Source organism: Poromitra crassiceps, assembly GCF_964638095.1.
Source record: "Poromitra crassiceps genome assembly, contig: HAP1_SCAFFOLD_1038, whole genome shotgun sequence".
NCBI classification, from domain to species: domain Eukaryota; kingdom Metazoa; phylum Chordata; class Actinopteri; order Beryciformes; family Melamphaidae; genus Poromitra; species Poromitra crassiceps.
Genome location: NW_028151372.1, coordinates 7,501 through 24,810, shown reverse-complemented (window position 1 = coordinate 24,810; position 17,310 = coordinate 7,501). Strand labels below are relative to the sequence as shown.

Sequence of the window (17,310 nt, the reverse complement as noted above, 5' to 3'; positions counted from 1 at the left end):
CAGACTCACTCCATTTTACAGGTCCGTTACAATGTACCGTAACTACATATGAACATCATTTATAACTATTGGTAATTACTGTGTAATTACGTTTGGTGTTCATGTGTAATTACAAATAGTTCATATGTAACTAGGGTACCTGTAAAATAAAGGGTTACCGAAATTTTCATTCTGTGTGGAATGTGTATGCAGTTACTGTTGTATTGACAGTGCACAAGCTTTTCTGAACAAACAAACTCAGTGACACAAGCAATCATTTTATTTGAAAAAAGAACAAAGTGAATTGCTATGTACAGTACATAAAAAACATGGTATCAGTCACAAATCTTTTTTTTTTTTTTTTATCTTTTTCCATTTCAAGTTCATTCCAGAATGTCCTGTTACTCACACCAGCAGACCATTCCTGTACAGCATTCAAAAGACAAATAAAAAGACATTACATCATCTTCACCATCATCATCATCATCACTTTCATCATCACTGTTGTGGTTGTCATCGATCCTAAACCAGTAGGCATCCTCTTGGTCTCTAAACACACATACAAAAAGTGTTTTCTCTGTGCATGTGTGTGTGTGTGTGTGTGTGTGTGTGTGCCTGTGTGAACTTTTTTTTTCTGACTAAAGATCGCCCCCTGTTGGACTAAAGTGGGAAGTGGCACGAGGGTGTAGACTTTATAAACTATGATCTATAATTGGGTTACAGCTGACCTCAACATCAAGGATCTCGGGTTAGGACATTCTTAGAATTTTGTCTCATTAATTGTTAATCTGAGATGATTTTGCTGCTCCTAAGTCTGTATTGGAGCCATTTTCTCACCTGTCCATTCATATATCGTAGATCGACAATTTGTGGGAGGAGAGAAGGAAGGGCAGAAGGAAAAAAAGTGAAAGGTCTAACATCTCTAAGATATCCTATTCTGAATGGGTGTGTCTGTCCTAGATGGGTCTCTCAGCCCTTCATTCCGATTGGTTGAAATGATTGCATAGCTCTGAGAGCGGGCTCCCGCCCTCTCAGGCCTACATACTCTACATACAGCATTGATTTCACACTGCAGTCTCGACCACTTGTTTTACACCAGAGAAATAAAACCATCAGGATCATAATTGTTCAATACACACATTCAATACATCCATCCAAGCAAAGAGCATCCTCCATAGCAGGGTCGTGCTCTACTACGCTGTCTCAGTTGTAGTCCGTTTATGGACGTTTTCTCCATTCAGGTTTTTAAATTGAAAATAAAAAGATGAAAGACGTCACAGACATCTGTGTCTGTGTCAAATCATTCGAGATCGATCACTGATTTGATGATCCTCCTTAAATCATCTGTTTATCTCATGTTTGAGATAAGTCTCCATTTAAATTGGTGGTTTAAAGCGATATTTCACTTTGGTCAAACATCTATACTCTGTAACATGCATCAACCATGCATTAACATCATAAGTGACTATAAATGAACCAGTAATGGCTGTCCTGGGCCCATGTAGAGATATAGTAAATTTTCTTCCAGCTTCTGGACTTTGGCGGACTGCAAATTGTACACATTTATAATCTACAGGTTAGCAACTAAGTTGTCCCAAACTCAGAGTGTTAGTGTTGAATACACACATGCACGGGCACTGGATCTTACCTGCCCAAAGGATCACACCAACGTACTGTGTACGTTTCAGTAATATTGTGTGAAAAGTGAAATATTGCTTTAAGTACCTTTAAACAGAACACATCCTGGATATTTTCAACAGTGCCTCAGTGTCTCTCCCGACGCTGTTTAGCTACATTTTGTGAGCAAGTACGACAAAACGCATGAGTTAAACACAGTGTATAGCTACAACAGAGCTAAGTTACTTAGCGCTCTGAATGCTTTTAACAACTCAAAAGCCCTCATATTGAAGATTGCTGCATTATTTCTGGAAAATCTTCACGGTTGATCATTTTCTTATGCATGCCTGATACATTTTTAATGGGATTCACTGGGGATTGCCTGATACATATTTCATGAGTTTGATGAACATGATTTCCTCGGAATGAGCACTGACACATTTTCATGGGTTTCCAGTCGGAACATCGATAATGTTTTGGTACCCTTTGATCATTAAAACCACATGAAACGTTAATGACAAACTTACAAGTACAAAAATGTAGGAATGTAAACGCACATTCACACGCACCCGCACACACACACACACACACACATACAAACAGCATCTCTATACGAGCTATGTTAGTTATTGTCATTCCTGCTACAGTGTGGGACAGCAATTGTTTTGAAACAAGAGAATCTGTGTATTTATTGTAGCAAAGCCAAACTCCAGCTCTGTTTGTCCCTCGGGGCACACCGTACCTATGTCGCTGTCTGTACCATTTGTCTTCTCCTCTCCCCCGTTTGTCATTTGAATAATTGAGCAGTAAGTGAGGAAGTCCACAGGGAGGAACAGAAGGATCTCTGAGTCCACAGTGAGTGTGACACACATAGTGAGTGAAACTTGCTCACTGCCCATGCTCTGTTAGCTGCCTCTTCATTCTCTTCCACCCCTCCAAGTGTTCACATTGGACTCTTCCACGTCATCCGCTGCGGCGCAAAAGCAAGACCATACCACTACGAGTGGCGAGTGCGGATGGGGGGGGGTGTTTTAGCGACGGTGGGCGGGTGCTATAGCTCGCTGTGGCGTACAGGCGGCTCGAGCTTGTGTGATAGGGCGGTGAGGACCTTGTCAAACTTCTCGTAGCGCTCTGATTGGCTGCCCTCCGAGCCCCGGCTGCCCCACAGGAGACGCATCTGGAACTCTGTTTGGAAGATTTCCAGCACTTCTGCTCGCTCCTGAAATCCTGTAGAGGAGGAAGAGGAGGAGGAAGAGGAGGGGAGGAGGAGGAGGAGGAGGAGAGGAGGAGAGGAGGAGAGGAGGGGAGGAGGAGGAGAGGAGGAGGAAGAGGAGGAGAGGAGGAGGAAGAGGAGGAGGAAGAGGAGGGGAGGAGGAGGAGAGGAGGAGGAAGAGGAGGAAGAGGAGAGGAGGAGGAAGAGGAGGAAGAGGAGAGGAGTAAAAGGAACGAGTGAGTGGGAATTGGAGGGAGGAGTGAGAAAGGAGCAAAAAGGAGGACAGGAGAAGGGTTAGTTTTGTAAAAAAAAAATGAAGATAAGCAAACATGGAGGTTAACAGCATGGTATCAATCAATTAAAACTAAAACTAAACTACTAAGGTGACATAGGCAAAAAAATAAAAAATAAATCTTTAAGTCTTCTCGTGAGCCAGAGAAATGATAAAAGATGAAAATCTTTCTAGTTTGGTTGGTTTTAGAGTTGTTGATAAAAGGAGCGAATAAGGCGATTGGTTGAGCTCAGGCCGATCAATAGCAAGGTATGATAGAAACAGAGATGTCATGTGATAGTTATTGACAGACTGGTCAATGCAGCAGTATTGGCCTGAGACTGGGAGCCAATGAGGAAGTATTACGTGTCAATACAGTAAAGACACACACACATACACACACATACACACGCACACACACACACACACACGCACACACACACACACACACACACACACACACACACACACACACACACACACACACGTGTCACACACGTCACACACACACACACACACACACACACACACACACACACACACACACACACACACACACACACACACACACACACACTAGTAGTGCAGTCTGAACACTACAGGCTGTGGTGAGAAAAGACTTCAGTTCATTCAATATTTCACTTAAAGCCGAGACACAACAAGCCAAGCCGATGGTCGGCAGTCAGCAGTGTCTGGGCCGTGGGCGAGCGTCTGTCGCCGTTGTCTTTACGGTGTGTCCTGCACCATTCGTTCTAGTCGGCGGCTTTTTCGGCCGATACGACATGTTGTCGGTGAGAGAAATGATTCTGATTGGCTGGTCAGCCGGTAGCTAAGCAGTGCAGGAGACGAGAGGGCGCGCACAAAACCTTCTTCAACTTCTTCTCATCTGATTGTTCCAATACGTGCTGTGTGGAGAGCCACTTGAGCCTGTCGCTGTACGATATCACCCATTTAGAAATGTCTCCTTAGTTATTTTCTGCCTCTGCCTCTTCCTTCCTTCTTCCACAAGCAAAAACCAAGGTAGAAGTGTTGACAACGCCAGCGCCATTTGCAACGTTTTATCAGACATATTCTCCATTAGAAGTAGCTATATTACGATGGTGAGCGAGAGGGGTGTGAAAATTGTAGGCAAACACTGCTTTGTTTCATGTATGTACCAAAACAATGGTTTTTATATCCACAGCATACTGTAGGTCTCACGCAGACGTCTTACGCCGTCTCACGCCGAAGCCACGCCGAAGAACATACATGTACGTGCTAGTTGACCATCGGTTGTAGTCTTTGTGGTTAAAAGTGCAACTTTCTGGCCCAGACAGGCAACTCAGCAATCGGTTGCCGCTGGTTCTTTGACGTCAGGTTGGTGTGTCTGGGGCTTTAGGCTTAGCCCTCGTTCACACCATATGCTGAAGCTACGCCGAAGCTACGCCAAAGCCACGCCGAAGCCACGCCGAAGCCACGCCGAAGCTACGCCGAAGCCACGCTGAAGCTACGCAGTTTCATTTCGGCACCCTTGTTAACAGGTGAGACCGTTCACACCAGGCGAACGCGTGCCACGCTCAAGCCATCGTTCAGGATTCTGTTCTATTTTCCAAGCGGGAAGCGGGAAGCTGCCACGCATGAAGTCAATGCAATTTGTGGGCGGGGGCAAGGCGCAGAAAAGAGAGAGCTTCTTGTGTGAGCGGTTTAGCGTGACACTCAGCTTCAGTGTGGCTTTAGCGTGGCTTTAGTGTGGCTTTAGTGTGGCTTTAGCGTGGCTTTGGCGTATGGTATGAACAAAGGCTTTAGACTAGTCTTAAAATAAGTTGATGCAACTGGCCCAGAATAGATGTACAAAACAGAGTAGATAGCCACAAAGAAACTAACATTGTTAGCTGAACTAAATGGAAGTTAAGGGGTGAAATATATAAGGCAGATGCCAACTCCTTTCATCCTTCCATAAACTGCCTCTTGTCTGACTCCTCACCCTGTAGTTTGGTCTCGGCGTTGCTTCTGTAGATGGCCCCGTGGTGTGCGATGGTGCGAGCGGCCTCTAGGTGGCACATGACCACATCCACGCCCACCTCCGTGCTCTCCCAGGGCTCCAGGGCCTCGCCCAGCGCCACGCCCCGCTCCAGCAGGGACAGCACAGGGACGATGTGGGGGAAGGACGTGTTGGCCACGACGCTGCTCTCTGGAAGCACAGAGGGTGAAGAGGTGAGACATGCAGCTAAACCAGGGGTCCACAAAGTGCGGCCCGCGGGCCCGCGGGAACGGTTCTGGTGACCTGCCATGAGTCAGGTGATATGATGGTATTTGGTCCAATTCTCAATAGGTTTACTGTCTCTTTCAGAGTGGTTGGTTTTGAAGCCAGAGTGAAGTTTTTGGTAGCATCTGAAACTAGAAGACCTAAGGCACCATGTCATGCTAGCTTGACATGGTGTTCTCAAAACTTTGAGAACCCCTGAGCTAAACAAACACTGCCATACACGCACACAGTTTCTTAAAAACACACATATGCAGAGACAGAGACATAAGAGACAACCCAGGTCTTGTCTTTGTCTTTCCAAGTACAGTGTAGACACAAAATAAGTGTCCTATTTACAAAAGGAGAAAAAGGCCGGACTAGGATCTCACCTTTGCCATCGTTCATATTCTTCATGAAAGGTTTGAGCTTCTTCTCATACAGGATGGCGCCCTCTGTATGTCTCTGGCGTAATGTCACCCAGGTCTGCTCCAAACGAGAGATCTGATTTAGGGGAGGAAGGGAGAGAGACGTAAGTAACGATGAGTGGCCGCATTTTAAATACAAAAATACAAAAAAAAACATAAATAAGTGTGTGTGTGTGTGTGTATATGAAATAGTCTTTGTGTCTCCCTTACCTGTGGCAGCTCCAGCGCTCTCATCACAGCAGCGAAGCCGTACATGTTGCCCAGGTTGCTCTTCAGCTCGGCGGCTAGCTGGATGGTCTTATGGAGCAGAGCCGCCCTCTCCTCCGTGCTGCCTGTGCAGCCCAGCAGGTCCACGGCCATCATGATGGACATGCTGTAGAACCTGGGGAAAGAGAAAGTAGCCTTTAATACCTTATGCTACTTAGTGATAAGGAAGTATATGGCACAAGGCCAAAGCCTATTATAAACCAAGAGGGGAAATCCTTATGACTGTATAACAGCATGTAATGTATTATAATACACGGGGGGTCTGGTGAGATGGTGCCTGAGGAGGGATATATTATCACATTTATTCTGTCCAATCGTTTTACTGTGGATTTCAATGGAGAGTTTATTGATTGCAATTTTTTTGTAGTTGTAATGTAGGCTACTATTAGTTTAACGGTTCACAAAAATCACCGGTTGGTTTGGTTCGATACGACACAGTATAGTGTCACGTCTTGGTACATTTTAGATACAGCAAAAACGTAGAAATGCCAGAGAAATGTCCTAGATTGAATGTGATTCATAGGGCCTGGAATGAGGTGACCAGGCGAGGTATTGATGCTTTCACTGGATATTCTGTTGTTAACGAACAGTTTGGACCCTAAGTCCATTTATAATATGATCTGGTCAAGTTGAAAAGCAGACAGAAGGAGAGGAAAGAAGAGAGGATGAGGGCAGGAAACGAGAGGTAAGGAGCAAGGGAGGAGGAAAGGAAGGACAAGGAGGAAGAGAGGAGAGGAGACAGGAGGGATAATCAATAGCTGAATTAATGGATGCGTGAGTAATGAGTAAGACGGTGAAAGCATGAGGTGTGTGTGTGTGTGTGTGTGTGTGTGTGTGTGTGTGTGTGTGTGTGTGTGTGTGTGTGTGTGTGTGTGTGCGCGCGCATGTGTGTGTGCGAGCGTGTGTGTGTGTGTGTGTGTGTGTGTACCTCTCCAGCAAGTCAAGTCTCAGTTGATGTCCATGTGGTAGCGTCAGTAACTCCAACCCTGAAGACACTCCCATCATCCTTTGCATCTCCGCGGTTACGCCCAGTATCCTAGCAACCTGCCCAAGTGAAAAAAATAAAAAATAAAAATACAATAAAAAAATAAAATAAAATAAATGATATATAAAATGTGTGTGTGTGTGTGTGTGTGTGTGTGTGTGTGTGTGTGTGTGTGTGTGTGTGTGTGTGTGTGTGTGTGTGTGTGTGTGTGTGTGTGTGTGTGTGTGTGTGTGTACTGTTACGTACCGTGCAGTCCACCATGGTGATGTGTTTGGCGACGGTCCTTGCGTCCACCTCAGCCAGCAGCTCTTTGACTCTCTTCAGCACAGACATCTCCAGAGGTTTATTCTCAGCCGGCATAAGGCAGGACTCATACCTGTCCAGGTACAAGTAGATCACATTAGAGGACCACCTTACACAACAAAACCCACAATAGAGACAAATAGATTATAAACACTTTTTACTAAACCGCTGCAACACATGAGCAAATGACAAGGACTATGGGTAAACAAAGAGGTTTTCTAAGAGAGTACAATAGAAAGATGCTTGGCTTAGCATTCCCGGCCAAACAAAATATATCCGCAAGCATACTACTAACATAAAACAATAGAATACTCCAGTAAAGTACCACGAGCAAACAATATGCCTGATAATACTATATTAGCTTTAAACAAATGCTAGCAATCCAACCCTCTGTCACAGATCTATTAGACCACTTTATTGAGAATACAAACCAATAGATCAGCAAACCAAACCAAATCTGTACACTGACTCTTCCTTTAGAAACATTGTGCTCAAATATGTGTGTATATATGTGTGTATATTTGATATAGATATGTCATACATTTCTGAGGGCCGGCCCAGTACATAACTGCTGAGGCAACAGACCACCACAGCTATAGTCTCGCTGGCTATCCTCTCCCTTCCGTCTGAGGAGTCTGGCGCCGCAGGTCTCCATAACTGGGATAAACCCTCCCCTGCTCTACTCTGCTCTCCCATTGGAGCGACTGTTTCGGAGGCAGCCAGATGTCCGCTCCCGGCTTATTACAAGCTCTGTCATTGGCTCCGACCATGTCAATCAGAGCGGCTTCCGCTCCCTCCTCCCTGTGTGTTGCTGTAAATAGTGCCCCGCCGCCTCAGTGAAAACAACAACGCTAACTAGCTAGCAAGCTAACGGCAGAAACATACACGCTAGCTCATTGCTACACGCTGAAAACGGCAAATTGGATTGTTGGAAACTATTTTCCAAGGGCACTGCCGCTAAGCGCCGTCCATCGCAATCCCACTATGGAGACCTGCGGCGCCAGACTCCTCAGACGGAAGGGAGAGGAGGCTGGCCAGCGAGACTACCACAGCTATAACGTCCCTGGTCGTCTTGGTCCTTCTGTGAGCCAGTGCCTCTAACTAGCTGCTGCTTTAGCTCCTGCTTTAGCTGTCATTCAAAAGTTGCACCAAACCAACTCCCTCAGGTTTTGACAGGCTTCTCTAAAGCGGGTGGAATAGGACACTGGAGGTTGAGGTTTTGAACACTGGAGGTTGGGGTTTTGAACACTGGAGGTTGGGGTTTTGAACACTGGAGGTTGGGGTTTTGAACACTAGAGGTTGGGGTTTTGAACACTGGAGGTTGGGGGTTTTGAACACTGGAGGTTGGGGGTTTTGAACACTGGAGGTTGGGGTTTTGAACACTAGAGGTTGGGGTTTTGAACACTGGAGGTTGGGGTTTTGAACACTGGAGGTTGGGGTTTTGAACACTGGAGGTTGGGGTTTTGAACACTGGAGGCTGGGGTTTTGAACACTGGAGGTTGGGGTTTTGAACACTGGAGGTTGGGGTTTTGAACACTGGAGGTTGGGGGTTTTGAACACTGGAGGTTGGGGGTTTTGAACACTGGAGGTTGGGGTTTTGAACACTGGAGGTTGGGGTTTTGAACACTGGAGACTGGGGTTTGCTGCACAGGGAACTAGCGCTAGGAAATTCAGCCAATTACAGGAACATATTTGAAATTCAATGTACCGGTAGTCTACTTTTCTGTGATTCCCGGCTTACCTGAGTCACTCACTCACTAAACTCACTAGACTTTCTGAGTCCGTTTTCTTACAAATACTTTTTGGTGCAAGTGAGGGAGAAAGAGAGAGAGAGAGAGAGAGAGAGTGTGTGTGTGTGTGTGTGTGTGTGTGTGTGTGTGTGTGTGTGTGTGTGTGTGTGTGTGTGTGTGTGTGTGTGTGTGTGTGTGAGATTGTGTGATTGTGTGTGTCCAATACCTAGATGGTCTGAGCGAGGAAGCCGTCTCCACCTGTGGCGTGCTGAACACTCCTTCTCCCTCCTCCCTCGCTCCCTCCTCCCTGCCCTCCTCCACCCGCAGTCGCTCCACGTAGCTCTTCTTCGCCGGCGGTTTGGGAGGACACGGTCTGAGGTCACAGTAGCTTCCTGCTGTGTCCGAGGCGTGCGATTGGTAGATGGGGTGATGGGCGGGCGTGTCCGAGGCGTGCGATTGGTAGATGGGGTGATGGGCGGGCGAGGAGTGCGCCGAGTGGGAGGTGTGGGCGGGGTGCTCGGGAGGGTTGTTGTTGGCCGAGGGGCTGAGCTGAGGGTCGCTGGAACGACGCATGGCGGGAGAGGGCGGGACCACGGCCAGGACACGCCCACCTGACTGCGTTCTGTGCCTGGTGACTGGTGAGAGAGAGAGAGGGAGAGAGAGGGAGAGAGAGGGGAGAGAGAGGGGAGAGAGAGGGAGAGAGAGAGAGAGAGAGAGAGGGGGGGGGTAAGGGACATCACCCATTTGTTTGTGGACTCGCGTTTGAAGTTTGGCATTTTGACCGCCCCCATCTCTCTCTCTCTCTCTCTCTCTCTCTCTCCCTCTCCCTCTCTCTCCCCTCTCTCTCCCATCTCTCTCTCTCTCTCTCTTTTTGTTTTAGCCAGACGCTGGCTGCTATAGAGGGTATGCACACACCCACTGGAACACGCCCCCTCAATCGGGAACGAGTGTCAAAATGAGTGTCAAGTTCCTCCCTGAGCAGCAGGTGTCAGTTATCTAGGCTGATTACTGCATTCAAGCTCAGTCTTGCTGTGACTCAGTGGGCGTGACCCCACAGTGACTTCTGCCTCTGTGACATCACATGCATACCCTCTATTGGTCCGTGATCGGCGAGCTGCGCGATCACTGGACAAGCGACCCGTCAATCACGCCCAAAAGCATATGTGTCTGTTTCATTCTCTTCTGCCACCGTCAGCCTGACAGCATTCATATGCTATGTGGCAGGGCTACCTGCAGGGGGCCCGAGCAGCATTCATATGCTATGTGGCAGGGCTACCTGCAGGGGGCCCGAGCAGACAGGGCTGCATTTTTGAATTAGGTCATTAGGGCCAACTAGTGTCCTCTAGAGGGAGAGTGGCGTCAGCGGAGGACCAAAATGCGTGACTCATTAGCCAATGAACAGCCAGGAATGGGTCTCGCGCTACTTTTGCATGCTAAAATAAAGCTGATAATGTACAATTTGAATCAAGGGGTGAAAAACCCTTTCAGAGTACAACACAAACTGTCCATTTTGGTGCAACTCAACAGTGCTGCTTAATCCAGAACCTTACTTCCTGGAACTCTTGAGAGTAAAAAACTGCTCCATTGGAGTGAATGGAGATGTCGCGACTCTTCTATCTACACGGCTCTGGGGCCAACTAAATGGGCAAAAATAGCTAATTAGTGACCAAAATTCAGTTCAGATTCAGTGAGTGTGTGCGTGCGCGTGTGTGTGCATGTGCGTGCATGTGTGAGTGTGTGTGTGTGTGTGTGTGTGTGTGTGTGTGCATGTGCGTGCATGTGTGCGTGTGTGTGTGATACTCACTCGCACTATATGCAGGAGACAGAGGGCTTTCCCCTACAGGCGACAGGGGGCAGCGGTACTCCTGGATCTGGTCCAGGCTCATGGCACAGTTCCGCATTGCATCTTTGTGGTGGTGGATGGTGGACGGGCTGCAAGCAGAACATCATCAGCAGGTTAATGACTGGTGCCTCTGTCAAGGTCGTGAAGAGAGGAACCACACGGGGGCGCTGTGGGGTCAGGGTGTCACATGACAGAAAAGGGAGTGGCTAAGAATGTAAAAGCTGATTGACTATTACATAATTGGGAGGGAGGCACTTTGGTTTGTTTGTGCCCTGAAAGACATTTTCCCTCCATATAGTGATATAGACACATCTCTTTACCGGTGTTATTGGGCTTAAAAGCAGGAGCAGTCAAATGTAGTAATGTGAATTATTTGGAGGATTTACTGCCACGAGAGCTAAATCAATACTAAACTAATGTCTAAGATACACATGCATCATGTATCAATATTAAACTAATGTCTAAGATACACATGCATCATGTATCAATATTAAACTAATGTCTAAGATACACAGGTAGGTATCATTTTAGACAGTGACAGATGGTGAATTCTTCCAACAGTTATGGCCATAATGTTCCATCTTTAAAGATCTTTGGTCTCTCTGGTCTTTAAAACCCTCTGGGTTTTGTCCATTATGTCAATGTCCATCAAATCAATATTGTCTGTTGCTTTAAAAGTTTATGCCTCTCATCTCTTTTAGCTTTATGGTTCTGTGAGAAATGTGTTTACTACATTTTTGTCTGCTCCTCCTTTGTGGATGATTGAGTTGTGAGCAGGAGGGGAGGAGGGAGTGAGCGAGTGACACATGGTATGCAGGTGTAATAACTAATGTGTCTGTGAAGTGAGGAGGCCACTAGGGGGAGTGCTAATGATGTCTGTGAAGTGAGGAAGACACAGAATTCAGGTAAAAGGTACTGGTGGGTCAGTGCTCAAAAACAACACTAGTGTCACACACACACACACACACACACACACACACACACACACACACACACACACACACACACACACACACACACACACACACACACACACACACACACACACACACACACACACACACACACACACACACACACACACACACACACACACACACACACACACACACACACAACCTGCAGTTGGGCACAAGTTCCGGCTCTGGTTCTGGTGCCACCGGTGTTTCAACTGGACTGGGGCTGTCTGGGTCACTGATCATCATACATATAACAGAAAGCAGCGATGAAATAATAATAAGAGTAAGAACAAAAATAAATAATGACAAATATGATGAAGACTGGAAAAGTTATGATTTTATGATAGGCTGCTCAATTTCTGGACAGCACTGAATCTCGGCTAGGGCTGGGTATGGTTACTGATTTCCTGATTCGATATGATGCCAATATACAAGGTCCCGATTCGATTCGATTTCCGATTCGATACGGTTCGATATCGATATTGGCTGAGTTTCCCAACAAAGAAGCTTCTTAAGAGTTAAGAAGCTTCTTAAGGAGTTAAGAAGGCTCCAAAGAAGTGTTTCCCAAACGCCTTCTTAACAGTCGAGAAAAATAAAAAAAATAGAAGGCTCTTAAGAAGCATCTTAACTGGAGCGGCTCACTTGATGGCACTCTGAGCCCAGCAGTGGGCCACGACTCAGTGGTTGAGAAACACTGTTAACACCTAATCATGGTCATGTTAAACTTTATTAAACATTATTTATTTCAGACATGGACTGCAGTTCAAATTGCTTTATATACACAGCATACAACAAAACAGAGAAACACTACAGAATTTAAGCGACCTTGGGTTCTGTGAAAGGTGCTATATAAATCCACAACATTATAAAAGGAATCCATTCTGATTAGAGGAATATAGCCTACGGTAAAACATTTAAAACACAAGTAACCATACATACAGGGGAGATTTTCAAGTGTTCCCTAATTTTAAACACTAAAGGGTACATGAAAGAAAGGAAAAAGGGAAAAACACAAGAGGAACAGTGGACACAAGTATCTCCTTTTGCCTGACACGGCTGGATCTGCCAGTGTTTTGTCATTAAGAAGGTGTTAAGAATGCCCCAGACCCTTCTTACAAAACCTTCTTAACGAAAGATCATCTTAGCGCTAAGAAGCTTTTGGGAAACGCAGCCTTCTTAACGGAGGATAATTGGAAGATAATTTTAGGCTAAGAAGCAATCGGGAAACGTGTTGGCTTCGTTGGCTTCTTACGGGAGCCTTAAGAAGGGTCAAAGAAGCTTCTTAGCGCTAAGAAGCTTTTGGGAAACGCATGCCTTCGTAAAGAAGCAATTGGGAAACGCGTTTGCTTCTTAAGGGGGCCTTAAGAAGGGTTGAATTAGCTTCTTAGCGCAAAGAAGCTTTTGGGAAACCCAGCCATTGCAGTTACAATACCAATTTTGCTTGGATATGAAAGAGATTCTCAAAGAACCAATGCGGTAAATTGTACAAGGAACCCTCTAACCTGGTGTATTATTAAACATATTAATGTTTACAGATCTTTACGAGATCTCGTTGCGCTAAGAACCAAATCACGTGAGTTTAACGGGGTTAAAGGTTCAAGTATCAATGGGAAAAGACATTATGTTAAAAGATCAATATTAGGATTTATGAATCAATATCAGTTCCTTCAAATGAATATCGATTCGATATACAGATTTCGTTTTAACCCAGCCCCTAATCTCTGCCACTCTGAAAACACACACACACACCAAATCCAGTATAGCGCCCTCCTCTGTCACCTGTGAGGCATCATCTTCTCAGTGGTCAGCCCGTCGGTCATAGTGACGCTCCTCCTCTTGATGTGCGCCCCCCTCTGGCTGGAGGGCGAGTAGGCGGAGCCTTGCTTGCTGTTGGCCAGGGCGAAGGTGGCCTCCAGGTAGCGCAGGGGCAGCGTCCGGCTGACGGGACAGTAGACGTGGACGCCGCTGGGCTGGGTGACCGGCCGGCGCTGGCCCACGTAGAACCGCACCAGCTCCTGGACCGAGTCGAAACTGTCCGACTCCAGCACATACTGCACCTGCACGGGAGGAGAGAAAATAGTCGAATAGAATAGAAAGCATGTCATTATAATGAGAAAAACGGAGAAAAATCCTCCTGCAGAAAGTCCGCCCCCCATCAGCTCCAAGTCATTAAGGCTCGTTAAGGCTCTCCATGCAATTACTTAAAGAATAAAAAATAAACAATAACAGCACCGCCCTCGGAGCAGATTCTGCCTCTCCAGCAGAACTTCCGCAGCTCCGTTGTGACGTAAAACGCATCACTACGGAGCTCTTTGCCAGAGGAGGAAATGGGAGATCTCCGTGAGGAAAACAGAGAGAGAAGGTAAACACTGCCCATGTGTTTATATTACCCAGATTATTAATGATACAAAGTGGGTTGATTACCGGTGAAGCCATCCTTTAACATTGAGTGGAAGCAAAGACGATAGGATTTCAAGCAAGACACCCCAACTTCAACTCACTTCCTGTCATTTTGTCACGTGGGTTTTGCTCATGGTTTTCCACGGACACGCCCACTTAGGAGACTTTCGGCAGGTCTGAGTCTATTTGAATCAATGGGAGGAGTGTGAACGTGATCTCAGATTATGACAGATTCTTTCATAGTCATCATCAAATTAAATATTCGGCCCATTTTCCAAAGACACATATCTTCTGAACATACTGACATGAAAATTGCATTTTTCAGAAAGACAGATAAGGAGAAAATTTAAATAGTTCAAGACCTGTCTCTGTCTCAGCAACACACTCTCGCGAGATTTGGCAACAGGAACTCACGTTGGCTTGGGAGCGATTAGCTAAAGCTACATGTGAAGTTCCTTGATGTAGTAGCTAAATCTGTGTTTGGATTTTTTTTTTTTTTTTAATCAAATATCTTAGTTACAACTATATTGAGTTAACAAGGGGCAGCTTTGTGTTTATATGTGGAGTTTGGGAACTCACAATCACTATTTCTAATTAGCTTGCTAGGTCAGCAGCACTAACCCCGCGTCACCAGGCACAGTCCTCTCACAACACCTCAGGGGAGAGAGGTGACCACGTGACCATTTAGGAGACTTGCTCGTACCATTTGTTAGGATTGGCGGAGCCTGCGGTGACGCATCTCTATAATGGACTATCTCTGGTGGAAGTACGTCAGCCATGTTTGTGAAGATGGTCTATTACTCTTCTAGACAGGAGCCCAAGGGACCCAATTGATTCAGAGGGTTGAGGAGTGACCTACACACCGGTGGTGCTGCTCCATGTTCAGAGGGTTGAGGAGTGACCTACACACCGGTGGTGCTGCTCCGCCTCCATGTGCTGTTTTGGTTCTTTTGGTGCAGAATAAACTATTGGGCGAGAAACATAATTCTCCAGTGTCCTTCCTGGCTTCCTGCCAACTGAATTTATTATAAAATAATATAAAAGGATTCAAAACAAGGCTTCACAATATCAAAGGTCTGCGGAGTAAGAAAATATGAGAGCATAATCGTGTAAAAGACATTACGTAAAAGCAAGTGAATAAAAAAATGGAAGGACAGCCAGTTTTGACTGTGTTTTGTGGACTGCAGGACCTTGAAGACAGATAGTGCGTTTTGGTCACCTTGGTCTCATTGGACTTGACCAGGACCTTGTTGATCTTGAAGTGCACCGCCTCGTGGTCCCATCGACAGGTCAGGACGTAGTCCCCGATGCTGGTCAGAGAGTCACACACCAGGAAGTCTCCATTACGCAACACCAGGGTCTCTGCCACCTACAGGCGGAAAAGAGAAGTGTATACAGTATAATAATATTTCTATCCATTCGATCCTCCAGCATCGGAAGTAAACGCTTCGTGCTTCATTCAGAAACTCCATATTGCTGAATTAACTGAATTGAAGGAGCTCCAGGACAGTTTCATAACAGATCCAACTGTCTTTGCCAAAAACCAGAGAGCAGAATTTGTCCTGTTCCTGACGCCTGTGTACAGTTTCAATTCACGTCAGTTTGAAAAGACGCAGAAGATGCCTGAGACTGAATTACTTATTTATTTAGTTCAGAACCGATGGCGCTCTCATAAAAATGAAGCTCATTTAAAACGTTATCGACCAAATAAACACTTTCACAAAATCAATCTCTCGTTCACGGTTTATGGAACAGCTTCAAGCTATATAACTTGCTGATATAAAAAAAAAAAAAGAGTTGTGTCTGGTTTCTGTAGCCTTGTGACAAGAGTTCACAAATATTGATATAGCAGTCATGTAGTAAAGGAGTAACATCATTTCAATATTAATTTTTAAATGACCTGAAAAGAGACTAGACTCGAAAGCTAAAAGGAACAGCTCACCCTAAAATCCAAAATACATATTTTCCCTCTCACCTGTAGTGCTATTTATCCATCTATATCGTTTTGTGTTAGTTGCCTGAGTTTTGGAGATATCAGCCGCAGAGTTTCTGCCTTCTCTCCAATACAATGGAACTGGATGGCACTCGGCTTGTGGTGCTCAAAGTGCCAAAGAAATACATTTGATAAACTCAACAGCAATGTCTCTCATGACCCGGTTACTCAAGATAATCCACAGACCTTGTTATGAGCAGTTTCATGGAGGAACTATTTTCTTTTGATCAAACTACAGCTGCTAGCTGCTAGCTAGTTCCTACATGAGACTGCAAAAGAAAATAGTTCCTACATGAAACTGCTCACAACAAAGTCCGTGGATTATCTTGAGTAACCGGGTCATGATTTCTGGAAGGAGACATTGCTGTTGAGTTTATCAAATGTATTTTTTTGTGCTTTGAACACCACAAGCCGAGTGCCATCCAGTTCCATTGTATTCAAGAGAAGGCAGACAGCCGATATCTCCAAAACTCAAGCAACTATCCCAAAATGATATAGATGGATAAATAGCACTACAGGTGAGAGGAAAAATATGTATTTTGGATTTTAGGGTGAGCTGTCCCTTTAAGGTGTAACGCCTTGCATTACTGATCACAGTCATGGAAAAACATGAAATAACTGATGCTGTGTAGCACACATGGCAAACAGTTTTCTGATGTGTCATTTGACCACCAGGAGGCAGTATATACAAAGACCAAAGAGACATGTTTGGGAGAAAGACCCCCTTGCTTCTGCAGTTTCTAAATTGAAATGTAGTCCTATTGTACTAAAGCTCCTCTTTGTGTTTTTGTATTTATTATCTGGTCCTCCACCTCAGATTTATATGTACTGAGTGACGGTTCGCAACAAATAAACTATCAAAATGAAAAATGTTGCCTCGTGGCTCCAAACAAAATGTTATTCGATGCAATAAATATCGTTACATTGGAGCGATGAGTGCATTGCTCATTTTGATTGATTCTGCTTCCACTTCTCCCTTTTCAACAATTAAATGGTAAACAAACTATAATATATACATCTATAGTATACACAAATACACAAATATATACAAAATCTATACACAAATACTTAAAATATCTTTACAGTCAGATTTCAGTGTCT

General features: G+C 45.3%; 1 protein-coding gene across 1 annotated transcript in view; it reads right to left on the bottom strand.

Annotated features, from left to right (window-relative positions):
• Positions 1 to 320: 320 nt before the first annotated feature.
• LOC310771688 (SH2 domain-containing protein 3C-like) overlaps positions 321 to 17,310 on the bottom strand; it is a gene marked incomplete at its 5' end in the record, with an annotated part of 20,040 nt that continues 3,050 nt past the window's right edge. Inside the window, 11 exons of the mRNA XM_083664236.1 lie at positions 321 to 2,823; positions 5,044 to 5,250; positions 5,694 to 5,805; positions 5,940 to 6,111; positions 6,925 to 7,040; positions 7,228 to 7,357; positions 9,241 to 9,649; positions 10,819 to 10,946; positions 11,977 to 12,051; positions 13,596 to 13,873; positions 15,436 to 15,585. Of these exons, the coding sequence (XP_083520362.1) occupies positions 2,648 to 2,823; positions 5,044 to 5,250; positions 5,694 to 5,805; positions 5,940 to 6,111; positions 6,925 to 7,040; positions 7,228 to 7,357; positions 9,241 to 9,649; positions 10,819 to 10,946; positions 11,977 to 12,051; positions 13,596 to 13,873; positions 15,436 to 15,585 (1,953 nt within the window). The 3' untranslated portion in view covers positions 321 to 2,647. The remainder of the gene's footprint in view (positions 2,824 to 5,043; positions 5,251 to 5,693; positions 5,806 to 5,939; positions 6,112 to 6,924; positions 7,041 to 7,227; positions 7,358 to 9,240; positions 9,650 to 10,818; positions 10,947 to 11,976; positions 12,052 to 13,595; positions 13,874 to 15,435; positions 15,586 to 17,310) is intronic.